Source organism: Cnephaeus nilssonii (assembly GCF_951640355.1).
Source record: "Cnephaeus nilssonii genome assembly, chromosome: 6".
Lineage (NCBI taxonomy): Eukaryota > Metazoa > Chordata > Mammalia > Chiroptera > Vespertilionidae > Cnephaeus > Cnephaeus nilssonii.
In genome coordinates, this window is record NC_137077.1 from 474,961 (window position 1) to 492,574 (window position 17,614).

At 64.2% G+C, this 17,614-nt stretch overlaps 2 protein-coding genes across 5 annotated transcripts in view; both read right to left on the reverse strand.

Annotated features, from left to right (window-relative positions):
* Nucleotides 1–1,644, reverse strand: part of SELENOO (selenoprotein O) — an 11,137-nt gene extending 9,493 nt beyond the window's left edge. Inside the window, exon 1 of one of the 2 annotated variants that reach the window (XM_079774414.1) lies at nucleotides 1,031–1,644. In XM_079774414.1, coding sequence (XP_079630540.1) covers nucleotides 1,031–1,599 — 569 coding nt within the window. In that variant the 5' untranslated portion in view covers nucleotides 1,600–1,644. Of the gene's footprint in view, nucleotides 1–1,014 lie in introns of both variants that reach the window. The other variant, XM_079774413.1, reaches the window with a different exon arrangement.
* Nucleotides 1,645–5,895: 4,251 nt separating this feature from the next.
* TRABD (TraB domain containing) lies at nucleotides 5,896–14,549 on the reverse strand. 3 transcript variants are annotated; one of them, XM_079774567.1, is made up of 10 exons: nucleotides 14,457–14,505; nucleotides 10,563–10,869; nucleotides 9,687–9,751; nucleotides 9,301–9,460; nucleotides 8,923–9,089; nucleotides 8,488–8,628; nucleotides 8,014–8,124; nucleotides 7,794–7,933; nucleotides 7,262–7,546; nucleotides 5,896–7,134 (listed from the first exon to the last, which is right to left on the reverse strand). In XM_079774567.1, exons 3-10 carry the CDS (start codon nucleotides 9,717–9,719, stop codon nucleotides 6,957–6,959), a joined length of 1,215 nt encoding a protein of 404 aa, XP_079630693.1. In that variant the 5' UTR covers nucleotides 9,720–9,751; nucleotides 10,563–10,869; nucleotides 14,457–14,505; the 3' UTR covers nucleotides 5,896–6,956. The 3 variants fall into 3 exon arrangements, with proteins under 3 accessions (XP_079630693.1, XP_079630694.1, XP_079630692.1); XM_079774568.1 differs by lacking the exon at nucleotides 10,563–10,869 and having other exon boundaries at nucleotides 9,382–9,460; nucleotides 14,457–14,549; XM_079774566.1 differs by lacking the exon at nucleotides 10,563–10,869 and having other exon boundaries at nucleotides 14,457–14,549.
* Nucleotides 14,550–17,614: the final 3,065 nt, after the last annotated feature.

Sequence of the window (17,614 nt, forward strand, 5' to 3'; positions counted from 1 at the left end):
TGTACCCACCACTGTAGTGTCACAGAGTTTCACTGCTCTCAGTCCTGTGTCCACCTACTCCCCCTCCCCCATCCCCTGAGGTGTTGTCCCGTTTTGCCTTTTCCAGAGCATCATGGAGTTGGGACCAGGCCGAGTGGCCCTTTCCGACTGGCTTCTTGCACTCAGTCACATGCACTGGCTTCTCCATGTCTTTCCGTGGCCTCGTAGCTCATTTCTTTTTGGTGCTGAATAACATGCCGCTGTCTGGATGGGCAGTTTCCCTGTCCATCACCTGTGGGAGGACACCTTGGCTGCTGTTCCTCAGCCCCTACCCAGCTGCCATAAGCATCCATGTGCAGGTTTTCAGTTGTTTTTTATCTCAAGTTCCAACTGTTCACTGCTGGTATATAGTAATTGGCTTTTGTATAGTAACTTTATATCTTGTAACCTCACTATAATTGCTTATGAGCTCATTTTTTGGTCAGTTCTTGAAGACAGCTGTGGGAAGGCGCTCTGCTGGGTCAGGCTGCCACATCGGACACGCCCCCGCCCACCTTGGGAGGGGGGGGGCGGCCCAGAGCAGGCCAGGCTGCCGGGCTTAGAAGCCTGTGCCTGGGGGACTGTTCCCTGGAAGGCGGATCCGAGGCATCTCGTCCCTCTGGCGGAGCACGGAGGCAGGTGAGTGGACAGATGCTCAGCGCGGTGCGGGAAGCAGGACGCCCGCTGGCCTTCAGAGGAAGCCTGTGCTGTGAGTATGCCTGTCAGGTCACCCAGGCGCCCCGCGCAAAGTCCGCGGACGGCTTGTGAGACCAGAAAATGGGCAGCTGCCAGGGCTGTAGGGTCAGACGCCCCGCCTGGCTCAAAGGCCAGAGGGGACGGGCACTGGCCCAGCACCTCCGTCCGGGCCTCAGGACCTCCCCACAAGCTGTTCCCTTCTCCAGGACGCTGCTACCCAGGGGTCCTCGGTCCCGGGGTGACATCTCACCCCAACCAGGGGGAAAGCCCCGTGGGCCTGGGCCCGCCCCCCGTGCCCACCTGCAGGGGCGCCCACCTGGAGAAGGGCGTGGGGCCGGCGCCCTTGAGCTGCAGCTCCCAGCGCTCGCCGGCCGCCGTGCACACCTCGCCCAGGTACATGGCGGCGCCGTCGCCCAGCTGCCCCGCGAACTGGCCGAACTGGTGGCCGCAGTAGCAGTGCGCGGCGGGCTCGGCGCCCGGCAGCAGCGCGTTGCCGCTGAAGAAGAGGGCGGCCTCGGCCTCCCGGGCCTCGCGGGCAGCGGCGGCGGCGGGCGGCGCGCCCAGGCCCAGCAGCGCCAGCGCGGGCTCCGACAGCGCCACGAGGCGCGGCTGCCGCAGGGGCGCGGGCCGCACGCGGCTGAAGCAGGCCCCGGGCACCAGCCGAGGTGCGGGCGCGGCGCCCTCGGGGTCCGGCGGCGGCGTCTCCACGGGCAGCGCGCGCAGGGCTCGGTTGTCGAAGTGCAGTCCCGCCAGCCAGTGGGGCGCCGGCTCCATGGCGGCGGCCGAGATGGAGCAGGGCGCGGGCAGCCGGCGGCACCCAAAGAGCGGCAACACGGCGCGGGCGGCCGGGAGCGAAGTCCCGAGCACCGCTTTGAGCGAGGCCATAAGTGGCGCCGCTACGGCGGAAACCCCTCCGCCCCGACAGGAAGCCCCGCCCCGTACGCCTCGCCGCCCAATCGCCAGAGAGGCAGTGTCCGCCGCTGCGCCTGCGCAGGCCGCGCCCGCTAAAGCTCGATTCTGATTAGTCACGTCGTCCGTCTCCGCCCCTCTGCGGTCCGCCGGGCTGCGGCGGGGCTGGTGCGGGCCGAGGGGACGGGCGGCCCAGGATGGCTGCCCAGGGGGGCGGCCCTGTGGGTCTTTGGCGCCCCGAGTCACCCCTGCTTCCTCGCACAGCACGGAACGAGCGCGTTCCCGCTTTCTTGTTTCTTGTGATTCGGGGGACACGGCCAGGCCCAGAGAACAACTCATAGGGGCCAGGCGGGTAGGGCGGGCAGGACAGCCTGGCCGGGCCGGCAAGGGGTCAGGGTCAGGGTCAGGGTCAGGGTCAGGGTTAGAGCTTAGAGTCAGGGTTACAGCTTAGGGTTAGCGTTGGGGGTAGAGCTTGGGTTCGAGGTTAGGGTTAGGGTTAGAACTTAGGGTCAGAGGTTAGGGTTGGGGCTAGGGTTAGGACTTAGGGTTAGGGTTATAGTTTAGGGTTAGGGTTTGGGTTAGAGTTTAGGGTTAGAGTTTAGAGTAAGAGATTAGGGTTAGGGTTAGAGTGTATGGTTAGGGTTTAGGGTTAGGTTTAGAATTTAGGGTTTGGGCTAGAGGTTTGTGCTAGGATTATATTTAGGGCTAGGGTTAGGGTTAGAGTTTAGAGTCAGGGTTAGAGGTTATCATTATGGTTAGGGCTATAGCTTAGGGTTAGGGTTAAGGTTAGAACTTAGGGCTAGACATTAGGGTTGTGGTTAGGGTTAAGATTAGAGCTTAGAGTTAGGGCAAGAGTTAGAGTTTAGGGTAATGTTAGAGTTTAGGGTTAGAGGTTAGGGTTATGGTAATGGTTAAGAGCTTAGGGTTGTGGTTAGGGTTAGGGTTAGAGTTAGATTTTAGGATTATAAGTTAGTGTTAGGATTAGAGCTTAGGGTTAGGGTTAGAGGTTAGGTTAAGGTTAGGGTTGGGATTAGAATTTAGTGTTAGAGGTTAGGATTGGGTTTAGGATTAGAGTTTAGGGCTAGGGTTAGAATTTAGAGCCTGGGTTAGAGGTTAGCATTACAGTTAGTGCTATAGGTTAGGGTTAGGGTTAGAGTTTAGGGTTTGGGTAGGGGTTAGGGTTAGGGTTAGAGTTTAGGGTTTGGGTAGGGGTTATAGCTTTGGGTTAGGGTTAGAGGTTAGGGCTAGGGTTCATGATATAGCTTAGGGTTAGACGTTAAGGTTAGGGTTAGGTTTAGAGTTTAGTGTTAGGGTTAGGGTTAGATGTTAGGGCTAGGGTTAGGGTTATAGCTTAGGGATAGTGTTAGGGTTGGACTTAGTGTTAGAGCTTAGGGTTAAGGGTTAGGGTTAGAGGTCAGGGCTAGGGTTAGAGTTTAGGGCTAGCATTAGTTTATAGCTTAGGGTTAAAGGATAGGGTTAGGTTTAGAGCTTAGGGTTAGGGTTAAAGGTTAGGTCTGGGGTTAGAGGTTAGGGCTAGGGTTAGGGTTAGATCTTAAGGTTAGATTTTAGGGTTATGGTTAGGGTTAGAGTTTAGGGTTTGGGTTGGAGGTTAAAGTTAGGGTTATAGCTTAGGTTTAAGGGTTAGGGTTAGGGTTAGAGGTTATGGTTATAGTTAGGGTTAGGGTTAGAGGTTTGGGCTAGGTTAGGGTTATAGTTTAGGGTTAGGGTTAGAGCATAGTGTTAGAACTTAGGGTTAGAGTTTGGGGTTAGGGTTAGAGTTAGAGCTTAGGATTTGGGTTAGGGTTAGGGTTTGGGTTAGGGCTAGGGTTAGTGTTAGGGTTAGGGTTAGGGCTAGCGTTAGGGTTAGGGTTAGAGGTTATGGTTATGGTTAGGGTTATGGTTAGGGTTAGGGTTAGGGTTAGAGGTTATGGTTATAGTTAGGGTTAGGGTTAGGGTTAGCGCTAGGGTTAGGGTTAGGGCTAGGGTTAGGGTTAGGGTTAGTGTTAGGGTTAAGGTTAGGGTAATGGCTAGGTTTAGGGTTAGGGCTAGCGCTAGGGTTAGTGTTAGGGTTAGGGTTAGGGCTAGGGTTAGTGTTAGGGTTAGGGCTAGCGTTAGGGTTAGGGTTAGAGGTTATGGTTATGGTTAGGGTTAGGGTTAGGTTTAGGGCTGGTGTTAGGGTTAGGGTTAGGGTTAGGGTTAGTGTTAAGGTTAGGGTTAGGGTTAGGGCTAGGGTTAGGGTTAGGGCTAGGGTTAGGGTTAGGTTTAGGGTTAAGTTTAGGGTAAGGGCTAAGGTTAGGGTTATGGCTATGGTTAGGTTTAGGGTTATCCCTAGGGTTAGGGTTAGGGCTAGGGTTAGGGTTAGGGCTAATGTTAGGGTTAGGGTTAGGGTTAGGGCTAGTATTAGGGTTAGGGTTAGGGCTAGGGTTAGGTTTAGGGTTAGGGTTAGAGGTTATGGTTATGGTTAGGTTTTTGTGTTAGAGTTTAGTGTTAGAGGTTTTCATTAGGGTTAGTGTTAGAGTTTAGGATTAGGTTTAGGATTACATCTTATGGTTATGGTTAGTTTTTTAGCTTAGGGTTCATCTTAGAGCCTTGTTTTAGAGGTTAGGTTTAGGTTTAGAATTTAGGGTTCGAGGTGCGGATTGGGGTTAGAGTTAGTATTTAGGGCTCGGATTTTGGTTAGGGTTATAACTTAGATTCTGGGTTCGAGGTTCGCATTATAGTGCTATAGGTTAGGGTTAGGTTTATAGGTTAAGGTTAGGATTAGAATTTAGGGTTAGAATTTAGGGTAGGGGTTAATGTTAGGGTTGGGTTATAGATTAGGGTTAGGGTTAGCATTAGTGTTAGAGCTTAGGGGTAGTGTTAGGGTTAAAATTTAGGGTTAGAGGTTAGAGTTAGGATTAGAGTTCAGGGATAGGGTTAGGTTTAGGATTAGAGCTGGGGTTTGTGTTTAGGGTTAGAGATTAGGATTAATTTAGAGTTTAGGGTTAGAGGTTAGCATTAGGTTTAGGGTTAGGGTAAGAGGTTAGAGTCAGGGTTAGAGGTTAGCTTTACGGTTAGGGCTATAGTTTAGGGTTAGTGTTAGTGTTAGGGCTTAGGGTTAAGGTTAGAGTTTAGTGTGATGGTTAGAGTTTAGGGTTAGGGTTAGGGTAAGAGGTTAGAGTCAGGGTTAGAGATTAGCTTTACGGTTAAGGCTATAGTTTAGGGTTAGTGTTAGTGTTAGGGGTTAGGGTTAGAGTTTAGGATTATGGTTAGAGCTTAGGTTTAGGGTTAAGGTTGGGGTTACTTAGCAAGCCCTGTTTGTAGTCTTTGGGGGCATTTTTCAAAGGCCAGCGGCGTCTCCCTGCCCCAGTCTGTACGCTGCGTCGCTGTCCAGCCTCCTTGTGTATGGGCGTCCCAGGGAGCCCAGGGTCCCAGGCAGCCTTGCCCGGTGCCCCTCCTCTCTGAGAGAAGGATGTTATTGGGAAAAGTGGAACCTTATTGTTTTTCTGCTTCTCAATTTAACACAAACTGGCATTGTAACAAATTCAAAATTTCAAACGGGGTGACAGTTCACAGCTCCTGTCCAGTGTGATGGGGGTTACACCCACCTCGAGGCTGCCTTTGTTACCTAACGCTGCACTCTGGGCGTCTTTCTCTGTGGGTTCCCTTAGGGATGTTTAGGTTTCTCCCCGTCTTTCCCAACTGTGAACCGCTCGGTGACATCTGTGCCCAGGTGTGAGGTCTGAGGATGAAGGCGAGCCGCCGCGCCCAGCCCTTCCTGCCAGCCGTGGACAGTAATCTCTCGGTTTTTACAAGTGATACACGCACGGTACCTCCTGCCCTCCATGCCGCAGGTTCCGGCTCCTTCCGGCCGGGTGGTCTCACCTCTGGGAGCCCGTGGTTCAACCGAGTTCTCTCCTGTGGCAGCTGAGGGCCAGGGGCTGGCGTCCGGGAAGGCGCAGTGCTCTCTGGGCGACTGGACCAGAGCCCCCTGCAGGCTCCCCGATAATCCAGCAGGCGGTGGAACCTCCTCCTGGAGACGGTACCCCATCTTCTCAGCTCGGGACACCCACCTCAGGCGCCTTCTCTTTTGGACGTGGTGGTCCCTTAGGATCGAGGGTGAGCTGGCCCCTGGCCCGACTCGGGTCCTCCCACTGTCGCAACACCGCCTCTCCCACCGATGGGTCCCCTATGCTGTCCAGGATACTCCTCCCCCGTGGACCTCCCCGCTGTGGCCCAGGGAGCACCCCCTCCCTGGTCACTTGAGTCCATTGTCACACATTTCACAAAACAGGAGCTTCAAAAATTAGCTTTTATTTGTTTCTAAGGAACACGCACACAAGCGAGAGGACAGGAGGGACAGGGCAGCCGAGGCTCCAGGCCCAGCGCTGTGGGTTTCACCTGATTTGGTGACACTGTGTCAACACAATCACATGCGGCCAGACCGGCTGGAGGGACACGACGTCAAAACACAACAGGATCGATTGACACACACACAAGTGATGCCCGAGGCGGAGGTGCTGGGTGGGCCGGCTCGACCTCTGTCTGTACCACTGAGGTGGGCGTGCGGGGGATGGGGCACCTGCTGGCATGCGTGCAAACTGGCAAGCCCTGGTGGACACACCATCTGCCACGGTGGTCGGGAGACCCCGGTCCCCCACCAGATGCACAGGAAGCAGGTTCAGCCTCCACAGCCGGGCAGGCTCCCACCCCTGCGCCCGGGGCTGGAGGGTGTGTCCGGACCCACTGCCAGGCCTGAACCCGCCCCACGCTCACCCTCAGGACCGAGGCCCAGGGAAAAGCCACCCTCTGTCCCAACCAGATTTAAGGCTAGTATTTCCTGACATTTGCTTCAGTTGGTTTTCTTTTAAGTTAAAATTACCTGAGTAAAAAATTTCACAAATTTAAAAAAGCCTAAAACACACCATCTCTGCAGGCAGAGCGCCCCGGCTCCTGTGTTTGGCCCCCTCGCTCCCCTGGGGTGACGCTCCCGGAGACAAAGCAGAGCTGTGGGTGCCCGGGCCTCCCGGACCCTGGGGCAGAGCCTGCGGCTGCTCCTGCCACTGGCACCGGCGAAGGCACGTGAGGGAGGGGCTGGCAGCCGGGGCCCCCCACGCCCACCGCTGGGGCTCAGGGAGCAGGACACAGCTCAGCCCCCGACCCTGGCCTGATGCCCACGAGCCCCGTGAACCGTCTGGGGAGCGGGGGAAGCCTGCGCTCAGAGCAGTTAAATGATCCTTTATTTGGGTGGGTTGCGGGGGGCAGGCGAGCTCCTCGGGGCCAGCCCGCGCCCTCGGCCGGCATGGGGAGCAGCCACAGGCGGCCCCTCAGCTGCGGTGGCTCCTTGGTCCTTCCTACGGGTCCGGCCGGGCCGAGGACACCCGCTGCAGGCAATATTGGGCGGCGGGCAGCGACAGGACCAGGCTGGCGGTGCGGCGCCCCATCCAGTACAGGCCGTAGCCCAGCAGGCCCAAGAAGGTGACCTTCACAGCCAGCCGGGACACTCTGCCGGAGATGGACGGCGGGGGGACGCTGGGGGAGGGAGGGCGGGCTGGGCCTGGCTCCGGGTGCGTGCACCCAGCCCGGCCCCGCCCAGCCGTGGGGCCCCCCACCCCCACACCAGCCTAGCTCAGCACGTGGGCGGGCGGCAGGCACTCACGTCATGATCTCCTGGATGTTGAGGTCAGTGGTCCAGTTCTTCTCGATGCCGGGGACGTGGCCCATGCCCACAACACCCACCACCACGGAGGGCACGCACTTCCGGGGCTCGGCGTCAGAGGCGCGGGGCAGCTCGAGGCGCCGGGCGGCCTGCCGCAGCATGTAGGTCAGGTACACGTCGCGCTCCGAGACGATGGTGCGGTGCAGGTCGGGGAACTCGCCGATCATCTCCGCCATCATCTGCTCCAGCAGGTCCTTCTGCTTGCACCGCTCCACGTCGTCCTTGCTGCGGGGAGAGGGAGCTGCCAGCCCGGCCGGGGCAGCAGGAGGCTGGGCTGCTCAGCCAGGGCGGGGCCAGGCCCCTTTCTGGGGTCACGGCCGAGGAAGGGCTGGGAGGCTGTCTGAGGCTCAGCCGCGGGATGAGGGGCCGTGCGCACGCGGGTTAGGCAGACCCCTTGTCATTTTGGGGGTCGCCCCCGGGCTACTGGCCACCATTCCTGGGCCGGGATGGGCAGGAGGTCGAGGGGCCCTACCTGATGGGGTCCGACAGGAAGCACAGGCCCCAGGCCAGCTTGACCTTCTGCCAGAAGGAGAGTGCGGCGATGGCCCTCTTGAAGGTGACGGGGATGGGCCGGTCTCCCAGGTGGAACTTGCAGAAGGGCACCTTGCTGGCCTGGGCAGAGGCCGGGGTTGGCGTGCGAAGCCGCAGGCCCCGGGGCCCAGTCCCGAGCCCCTCCCCCGAGCCAGGCCCACCTCCTTGAAGGCCTCCCGGAACTCGCCGCCGGGCGCCATGCCCAGCTGCTCCGTGATGTGGGCGGACACCTTCAGCAGCAGCATCTGCATCAGCCCCGACATGACCCCGTTCTGCAGAGAGAGGCCGGCCGGCCTGAGCCAGGCCACGTGGGCCCCGCGGGCAGGCCCACCGAGGGCTGCAGGGTGGACGCCCTGCCCTCCAGCCCAGCCCAGGACTCCACTGAGACCCCCCACCCGTACCCGCTCAGAGTCCCCAGCGCCTCCTCCTGTCGGACACTCGGTGAGGGAGAGGGCGCAGGGGCCTCGACAGGCAGAGCCAGGGCGGGCCGGCTCCGGTGCCGACCCGAGGTCGGGTCTACCTTGGGTCCCGCGACCAGGGGGCCCGGGCTCACAGGCGGGCAGCGCAGGGAGCGGCCCGTCCCCCGGGGCCGGCAGGGCGGAGGCGAGGGCGCCCGGGTCCCGCTGCCCACGCACCTGCCGCACGGCCTGCTGCAGCTTCTCCAGGCTGATCTCCTTGGCCTCGCGCAGCAGCGTGCGCTCGTCCATCTTCAGCATCGACACGCGGTACTGACACAGCTCCACCACCACCACGTCCGGCTGCACCGCGCGGATGGTCTGCAAGGACAGGCGTCACCGCCCCCCCCCCCGCCCCCTCACCCCCCGTCTGCGCCCCCTCACCCCCCGTCTGCGCCCCCTCACCCCCCCGCCCCTCACCCCCCTCTCTGCGCCCCCTCACCCCCCCCCCGTCTGCGCCCCCTCACGCCCCCCTGCGCCCCCTCACCCCCACCCCCCCGCGCCCCCTCACCCCCACCCCCCCGCGCCCTGCTGTCCTTAAGCAATTAAAGAGAGGGCGCTCCAGAACAGGGTTGCCCGCCCTGGGAGCGGGGGGTGCAGGGCGGGGGCAGTCACCTTCACCACGTCCCTCTTGCTGTCGTCGCTGAAGTGGGCAGTGCCCACCACGTACACCCGGCTCCCGTCCTCGGCCACCAGCTCGGTCACCGTGCGCGGCAGCCGGGGCCGCTCTCGCCGCCGTTTCAGCTTCATTTCCAGCAGCAGGTGGAAGGCGTCCGCGTCGGCTGCAAGGACACAGGCTGCTGGGTGCGCGGAGCCCGGCTCTCAGCGCTGCAGGGGCGCCAGGAGACGTGGGGGGCGGGGAGAAGGGGCAAGTCCCAGGGAGAGGTCACGAGGTGCGCAGCCCCCGCCCGGCTCTTCAGTGAGGGGTGCCCACGCCCTCCGTGGGAGCGCAGGAGGGCTCTGACGGGCCGGCCCCCCCGCAGCCCAGCTCACCACGGGGCCTGAGAGCCCGTCCACAAACCAGGAGCGGCCCACCCCTGCCACCCAGCACCACGTGGTCTTGGGAGCACGAACACAGGTTCTGGGGTTCTCCAGGCGGCACCCTGGGCACCATCTCCGCAGCTCCTGAGGCCCCCGCGGGGTCCGCATTGGTCTGCGGAGGGAAGGGGTGTGTCTGAGTTGGGGACCCCCTGCCTGGGGGCTGCCTGAGCCCCAGACATCCACTCGGCCCTACAGGCACCCCGTTCAGGTGCGGCCGGGGGCTCCCCCGCAGGACCGGAAGCTCTGCGTGGCCACGGCTCTGCAGGCCGCCCCCTGGGAACAGCTCCCCGAGAAGCTGGCCGGCCCTGTGCCCCGCCACCGCTCACCGTGGGCCTCACCTCCTGAGCCGGCTGCTCCTCCTCCTCCTCCATGGCTGCAGGAGGCTCGGCACCGACCAGGGAGCCTGAGGAGACAGGTCCGTCCTCACCGGAGCCCAGGCCGTGCGGGGGGCTCGGTGGGGAGTGGGGGGCTCGGTCAGGGGACGGAGTCTGGCCGGTCGTCTTGAATGGCCCTGGCGGGACCGACATCACCGGCCACCAGGTCCCAGCCGGGCACAGCAGGTGCGAGACTCCGCCATGAGCAACAGCCGGCCCTGCCGCCGGGGCCTGGCCGGGAGCCTGGGCCTGCACCAGCGCGGCTGCCGCCCCGCCTCCTGCTGCCCCAGGAAGGGCGGCCGCACAGACCCCGGAAGGCGAGAACGCTGACCAGACCCATGAGGCCCGCAGACACCAGACCGTGACTGGGCTGCCGCGGAAGGGACGGTGGCTTGGCTGTAGCTGCGGCTGGCGGCGTGGGGTTTCACAGCCTGTCGGCCAGGGCCAGACATGGCCACACAGGTGCACCATGGGGCCTCGGGGTGGGCTTCAGCAGCAGCAGCCGCTGGGGGACACACGGGACAGACCCCCAGGGGCTGCAGGACGGGCCAGGGCTCACTATTTTATTAAAAATATATTTTACTGATTTTTTACAGAGAGGAAGGGAGAGGGAGAGAGAGTTAGAAACATCCATCAGCTGCCTCCTGCACACCCCTTACTGGGATGTGCCCACAACCAAGGTACATGCCCTTGACTGGAATCGAACCTGGGACCCTTCGGTCCACAGGCCGACGCTCTATCCACTGAGCCACACCGGGTAGGGCTCACTATTTTTTTAAGTTTTAAAATTTATTGATTTCAGAGAGAGGGAGAGAAATACCAACTTGCTTCCCCACGTACCGATGCATTCACTGGCTGATTCTTGTAAGGCCCTGGCCAAGGATCGGACCCGCAGCCTTGGCGTATCAGGATGACGCTCTAACCAGCTGAGCGACGGCCAGGGCTCAGGTTCACTACACAACTTTCCTGACAAAAAGGGAAAACAGCCGGCCGGCGTGGCTCAGTGGTTGAGGTCGACCTGTGAACCAGGAGGTCACGGTTCGATTCCCGGTCAGGGCACAGGCCCAGGTTGCCCTGGTGTAAGGGTGCAGGAGGCAGCCCATCAGCTGATCGATGTTTCTATCTCTCTTTCCCTCTTCCTTCCTCTCTGAAATAAATAAAAATATATAAAAATATTTTTTAAAAAAGGAAAAACAGACTAGAATAAGCATGATGCCGTGTCAGGCTCTGTCCCTGGCCTCACCGCTGACCCGGCACCTCAGGGCCCCTGAGCTTCCGTCTCCTCCCCTGCGGGAGGCCCCGTCTGGGCAGGGCTGCCTCCCGGTGTAACGGCCGGGCCTGCTGTCCAGGATACTCAGAGGGACCTGGGCTGACCAGGAAGGGGCGGCCTGTCCCGAGGATGAGAAGGGCCAGGAAGAGGAAGAACGGGCTCCAGGCGGCCAGGAGGAGGGTGGCAGTCAGAGCCCGCGGGACAGGAAGGGGAGCCGGCCGGAGCCCGAGTCTGGCCTGGCCTCCTGCGGGGTGTCCCCACCCGGAAGCAGCGGCAGCACCGCGGGCACCTGGTCACGGGCCTTGGCTCACCTGGGCCTCGCCCCTCCCAGCACCTCCTTCCAGCTTCACAGCGCACAGCTCTGCCTGACGCAGGCACCGCCCCCAACAGAAACAGGAAGCTGGGCCTGAGCGCCCCGCGATGGGGCCTCCACCTCTCGGGCCCTGGGCAGCCGGCGAGGAGGGTGGCGGTCAGACCCCGGAGGGAGGCAACCCATTGTCCCTTCCCAGCAGCACGAGGACTAAAACAGCTTCGGGAACCCACTGTGCTCACAGCCATCGAACGGAGCCACCACGGTGCCTCCCCCTCCCCTCCTCCCGCCCCCAGCCTTCGGTGGCCACAGGGCTGGGCCGGCCTCTGCCCTCACCTTCCTTGCCCTCAGCCTGGCAAGCCCATCAGGCCACAGCGACGGCCGCCTGGAGGCCCGTGATGGCCGGGCTACCCAACGGCAGCAGCAGGACCTGTGTCCCCCTTTCCCACGGAGCCCATCCCAACCCCGGAGGCACTCTCTGGCCTCATCACATGCAGGCGCCTCCTCCTAACACTGTCTGGTTCCCTCACCTCGGCAGGGCCTTGGCGATACCCACGCAGGACGGGACGTGATGGGTCATTAGCCCTCCTCCCCTCTCCCTGGTCCCCATCGTGCGCTTTCCAGTCTGTACGGCTGGACCCCGGAGGGAGCACAGGGCCAGCCTCCTCCCTGCACCACGGTGGCTGCTGGGGAGGCACCTATGTCCTTCCCAGTTCCCTGGGACCGATGGGGCCCCCCACCTCCTCCCCCGCTGCAGGCTGCAGGCTGCAGGGACAGCGGACACTGGCTGACACCCTCCCACGTCCAGGCTCCAGCCCAGCCCCTACCAGCAGGAGCCTCTGCCAGACCGTCCGCGCGCCCGTCCACGGAGCACGGCCTGGGGCAGGTGCTGGGCACAGCTGTCAGAACGGGGCCGCCTGAGGGGGCCGCCCGCAGCCGGTCTGTCTGGCCAACAGGTGGGCTCGTTTGCCACCTGCCAGCAGCTGTGCTCCGGCGACGGGCACAGGTTGGCCAGCTCTCAGCAGCCTCAGCGCTGTGTGGCCCGGCTGGACGCGTGGGCCAGCGGGGCCTCTTAGCTCCTGCCGCCCAGCCGTCCACACATAGCAGGGCCTCTCCAGGCTGCAAAACGCACGCCACACACATGCCCCTTGGCCCATGGACACTGGGCCTCTCTGGCTTCCCGCTGCTGGGCAGACCCGCAGGCAGGAAGCGAACACGGAAGCGCGGCCTGTCCCCGCCACAGGGAATCACAGCGCTTCCCGGGTGACAGCAGCAGACGCACCCACTCGCTTCCCGGAAAACAAACCCCACATTGTGGGAGATCCTGACAACCCGAGAGGCCCCGTCTTGTCAAGTACGTCTGGGGAGGGGCTGGCTCAGAAGGCGGGGAGAGCCCGGCCTGCGTGGCTCAGTGGTTGAGCATCAACCTATGAACCAGGTCACAGTTCACTTCCCGATCAGGGCACATGGCCGGCATTGCAGGTTTGATCCCCAGCGTGGGGCGTGCAGGAGGCCGCCGACCCGTGATCCTCTCTCTCCCTCTCTTCCTTCCTCTCTGAAATCAATAAAAATATATTAAGAAGCCCAGCTGGCATGGCTCAGTGGTTGAGTGTCGACCTAGGAACCAGGAGGTCACAGTTCGATTCACATGCCCCGGTTGGGGGCTCAGTCCCCAGTGTGGGGCGTGCAGGAGGCAGCCGATCCATGATTCTCTCTCATCATTGATGTTTCTCTCTCTCTCCCTCTCCCTTCCTCTCTGACATCAATATATATATATACATATATACACACATATATAGATATGGTGGGAAGAACCCCATGTGTGTTAGGGACCCATCGTGGTATGTAGCCCAGGGACACAAATCAGAGTAACACGTGACAGTGTCCTGCATGGGGGGAGTTACCCGGTTGTAGGGCAGAACCTGAGGTCAGACAGTTCACGGTGTGAGTGACAGGCCATCGGTTCCCCACCCATCCAGCCCGGCAGCTGCCCCCTCGCCTGGGACCACTGCTCTGGACTGAATTCTATCTCCCCAGGTTCAGGTGTTGAAGCCCTAACCCCAAAGTGATGGTGTCAGGAGGTGGGGCGCTGGGAGGTGGTCAGGTTCAGGTGGGGGGGGGGCATGATGGGATGAGGGCCCCTGAGAAAAGACCCCAGAAGCTGGCCGCGAGGACAGGGCGAAGGCAGCCCCCCGGAGGGTCTCCGCGCGCCCAGCAGCCAGAGCGGGGAGAACAGGTGGCTGAGCGCTGACCGCGGTGTTTCCTTGGGGCCGCGGGCGGACTGAGCCGCCGGCCTCCTCCCTTCCCCCTAAAAACTGCGACCCAGACGCGGCCTCCCAGCCGGCCTGCTTCCGGGTGCCGGTGCCGGCCCTGGCCCTGGCCCTGGCGCCGCCCGGGTCTGGCAGGACCGGCTCGGGGAGGTGTGCGACGTGCGGGGAGGCCGTGATGACCCGCCGGCTCCAGTCGGCCGGAGGCCTCCACGGCTCCTGGGCCAGCGCACCGGCCGCCCCTCCCGGAAGCCGCCGGCTGGTGCCCACACCGACCACCACGCGGGCGCAGCGCCAGCCCGCCCGCCCCGGGCCCTGTCCGGCAGACCCGCCCGCAGCCTCGGACCCGGCACCGCGGCCGCCCTGCAGGCTGACGGGGACCCAGCGTCGGGGCGCCCTCCAGTCACCTCGCGGGGGGGCCGCCGCAGGAGCACGAGAGCCCGGCCCGGGAGCGCAGGGAGCCGGGCCGTCCCTCCGGGGGGCGGGCAGGCGGGGGGCCCACCTGCACCCGCCCGGTCCCTGAAGCGCCGGTCCGACCCCCGAGGCGGCCCAGGGCGTCCGCGAGGTCCCGGCAGGGGTGGCGCGGCCGCCGAGGCCGCCTGGACGCCCCCCGCGGGGGTTCCACAAAGACGTGAACTTCGTGGCACGTAAGTTACATCCCGACAGGCAGCTGCCCAGACGCGCGGGGGCCGGGCTGTCACCGGCTCCTCGGGCTCCCCCGCCATATGGCAGCCCCGCTCCGCCCGCGCGAGCCCGCCGCCGGGACCCGCGAGACCCCGTCCCCGCAGCCCGGGCCCCCGCCCCTCCCGGCCGCGCCGCCCGGGCCCCGAGACCCCCGCCGCCGGCCCGCCCCGCCCCCGCCCCAGCCCCAGGCCCGCGCGACGTACCGGGGCGCGCGGCGCTCCTCAGCCGGCCTCCATGCGGCTCGTAGCCCCACCGGACGGGGCGGGACGGGGCCGCGGGGCGGGGCGGCCGGACAGGCCGGCGGCCGGGCCCGGAGCGCGCGGCATGCCGGGAAGCGCAGTTCCTCACGCCGCCTGCTCGCCTCCGCGGCGCACGAGCGGACTACATTTCCCAGGGAGCCGCGCGCGGGCGCCCGCGGACTACAATTCCCAGAAGGCCGCGTGCGGGAAAGCGCCGCTCCGCCCCGGAGACTCGGGTCCTAGGACACCGGCGGCGGCCAAGTTGACGCGAGTTCGAGTCCCCGGCCCGCCGCCCGGGCGGGAAGGCCTTGCGAAGCCCTTAAATTCTCTCTGATGGCAGCTCCCAGTCTGTCACATGGGGATGATGTTCGTACAGCGTCCACAGGGTGGCTTTGCGTCCAATGCTACAGACGAAAGGGGCGACCCAGAGTGGGACGTGAAGAGCGGAGAACTCGGGCTGTGCAGCGCCCCCACGGGGGACCCGGCCTCCAGGCGCGCGGCCGCTGCGCGGGGAGAGGACGCCGAGACTGGCCATCCCTGGGCATGGAGTCCCGGGACCGCAACCCTCGGAGGGCCCTTGGGGCGGGCGGACCTGGAGGGCTGGGGCCCTGTCCCCCTCTAGCCCCGGGGCACGAGAGGCGGCGGCCAGCGGCCTCGGGGCGCGGGGTGGGCGTGCGACGCCCAGTCCTCCCGGCCGCCCCGCCCCGCCCCTCCCTTGTCGGCTTCGCCCCTCCGGTGGGACGTCCCAGCTGCGGGGACCGGGCACAGTTGGTGGGTGTGGTGAGGGCTTCCTGCGGGCGGCGCCCCCCCCCCCCAGCTCCCCGGAAGCTCTAGCCCACCGCTCGCGGCCCAGGGCCCTCTGGCTCCATTTAGAGAAGGGCGGAGGGAGGGGCTCTGCTTCTGTGCCCGGGACAAGCCACCTGGGTCACCCGCGGGCGGTCCTCCCTCCGCCAGGCCGGGAGGGGGGCCGGTCCGGCCACCGCAGGAGCGGGTACGGGGCTCCCCCTCGGGCTCCAGGAAGACAGCCCAGGTTCCCGAGGAGCTGGAGCCCGGAGGGTCCCAGGCTCCCCGACTGCGTCTGCGGGTGCCCCGTGCCCTGGACGGTGCGGGAGAATCCCTCCGGGCCAGAGGCTGGGCCATCTGCCCGCCAGGCTGCCCCGCCCCCCTCCTCCAGCTCCTGGCCCCAGGGGCTGCCCGGTCCCCTTGCACAGGCATTGCCCTTGCGGCCCCTCGGTCCGGTTCTCACCACTGGCTCTGAGAGCCGGCACAGGTCACTTCTGCCCCCACCCCTGGGCCACCTCCACCCGGATAGCGGTGTTGACCAGGTGGTGTGCCATGGTCCACTCCGGGGCACTTGCCCGGGGCCTGGAGCACGTTGAGAGGCTGCCCACGCGGGGCTGGCGTGGCGGGCGGAGGCCTGGCGGAGGGAGGGGCTGCCGAGTCTCCCCCCAGCCTCTCCTCTGCCACGAGAGGGACAGTACCCCCCACGTGCCCTGCCGGGAGCTGGAGGCGGCAGGAGCAGATGGAGCAGGAGGCTGCCCTGATGCCTCCCTGCCCTGGCGGGGGCACGAGTCCCCACCCCGCCCCTCCCGCCCCTGCAGTGAGGTGCCCGCCTCTGAGGACAGTGACTCAGCAAATGTCCCCGCACACCATGGGCACGGCATTGACTCCGAGGGACATGCCTTCTGGGTGGGACTGGGCCTGACATGTCCTCCCAGGCCTTGGCCCCACTGCAGAGGCCTCCGAGTCCACGGGAGGTGTCCCCAAGCCCCGCCCGGATCCGTGTGGCGTGTTTGCGGCGGCGGCCCCGGCGTGCTCACTGGCCGGGCCGTGCGGGAGATGGCGCACCCCCTGCGGGACTTGAGGTCGTCTCCACTCTGAGTGGAGTCACCCCGGTGGGCAGGTGGCCGCAGGGGGGCAAGGGTGGCCGGTCAGGGGTGGGGATGGTGAGGGTCACAAAAGTCAAGCTTGACCCCCAGCCCCACGCGAGGAGGGGCAGGAGGCCTGTGGCCATGCGGACACCGAGGCCTGCAGGACCCGTGTTCCCTGGCGGGTCGCCTAGACCCCCCGTCTCCGTGGAGCCCGGTGCCAGTGTGGGACCCGGAGGGGTGCTGCCCGGGGCACGGGCCAGCCTGCTTCAGTCCTGAGGGCACACGGACCCCTTCCCATGGACGTGGAGATGCTGCGTGCCAACCCGCACGGCCCGGGAAGCCGGGCCAGGGAGAGCGTCCTGGCTCCCGCGAGGACTGTGTTCGTTTCCTGACGCTCTGGCACACGGAGCCTCGGACGGGACTGCCCCTCCCAGCTAGCCGGTTCCGACACAGCAAACAACTCCCCGTGCAAACCGGCCAGTCCAGGGCCGGCCTGCCCCTCCTCTGTGGGGCTCCCACTCAGGGGGCCACCCCCCACCTGCCCTCATCACCTGGGGCCAGGTCCCCGACAGCCAGGGGCAGCCCCTGTTCCCGGAGCCCCGACACTATTCACACAGCCCGTCCTCGGCCTGCTCCTGCCCGCTCCTCCCTGTGAGACCACAGCGAGAGCTCCTGCGCCCGTCCCTGCTCCCCGCGCCCCCCGCCCCGGTGTGGCCCCTCCTCCTGGAGGCTGAGCACGAACTGTCACCTCAATGGCCACTGTCCCTGACCTGGCCTCACACCCGAACAACAGCAAACCTATTTCAGACACCTGGTGGGCTGCAGCCTGCCCACGACCGTGCAATCCGACTCCCGGGAAGGGCAGCCTGCCCAGCTCCTGGCCGCTGGGTGGGTGCGGGGGGCTCCAGGCCAGGCGGGCTCTCTGCAGAGCCCTCCCCGCCATTCCAGGCCTTCACCTGCCTGCTCTGCCCCTGCAGGTCTCTGGCCCCACTGCCCCAGCCACCTGCCTGCACGAGGGTCACGTGCCGTGGGCTGCAAGCCGTGTGGTTCCATGGTACACCAAGGCCAGCTTTATCCCCGCCCAAGTCCTAGGCCTGGTGATGGAAGACCCTGCCCTGGACCCTCTGGTATTAGCAGCACCTCAAGGCCACAGCCAGGATGCCTCCTCCGGGAGCCTTCCAGGGTCCTGCCAGCAGCCCCTGCTCTGCGGAGTGTGCCCAGCAGCCCCTGCTCTGCGGAGTGTGCCCAGCA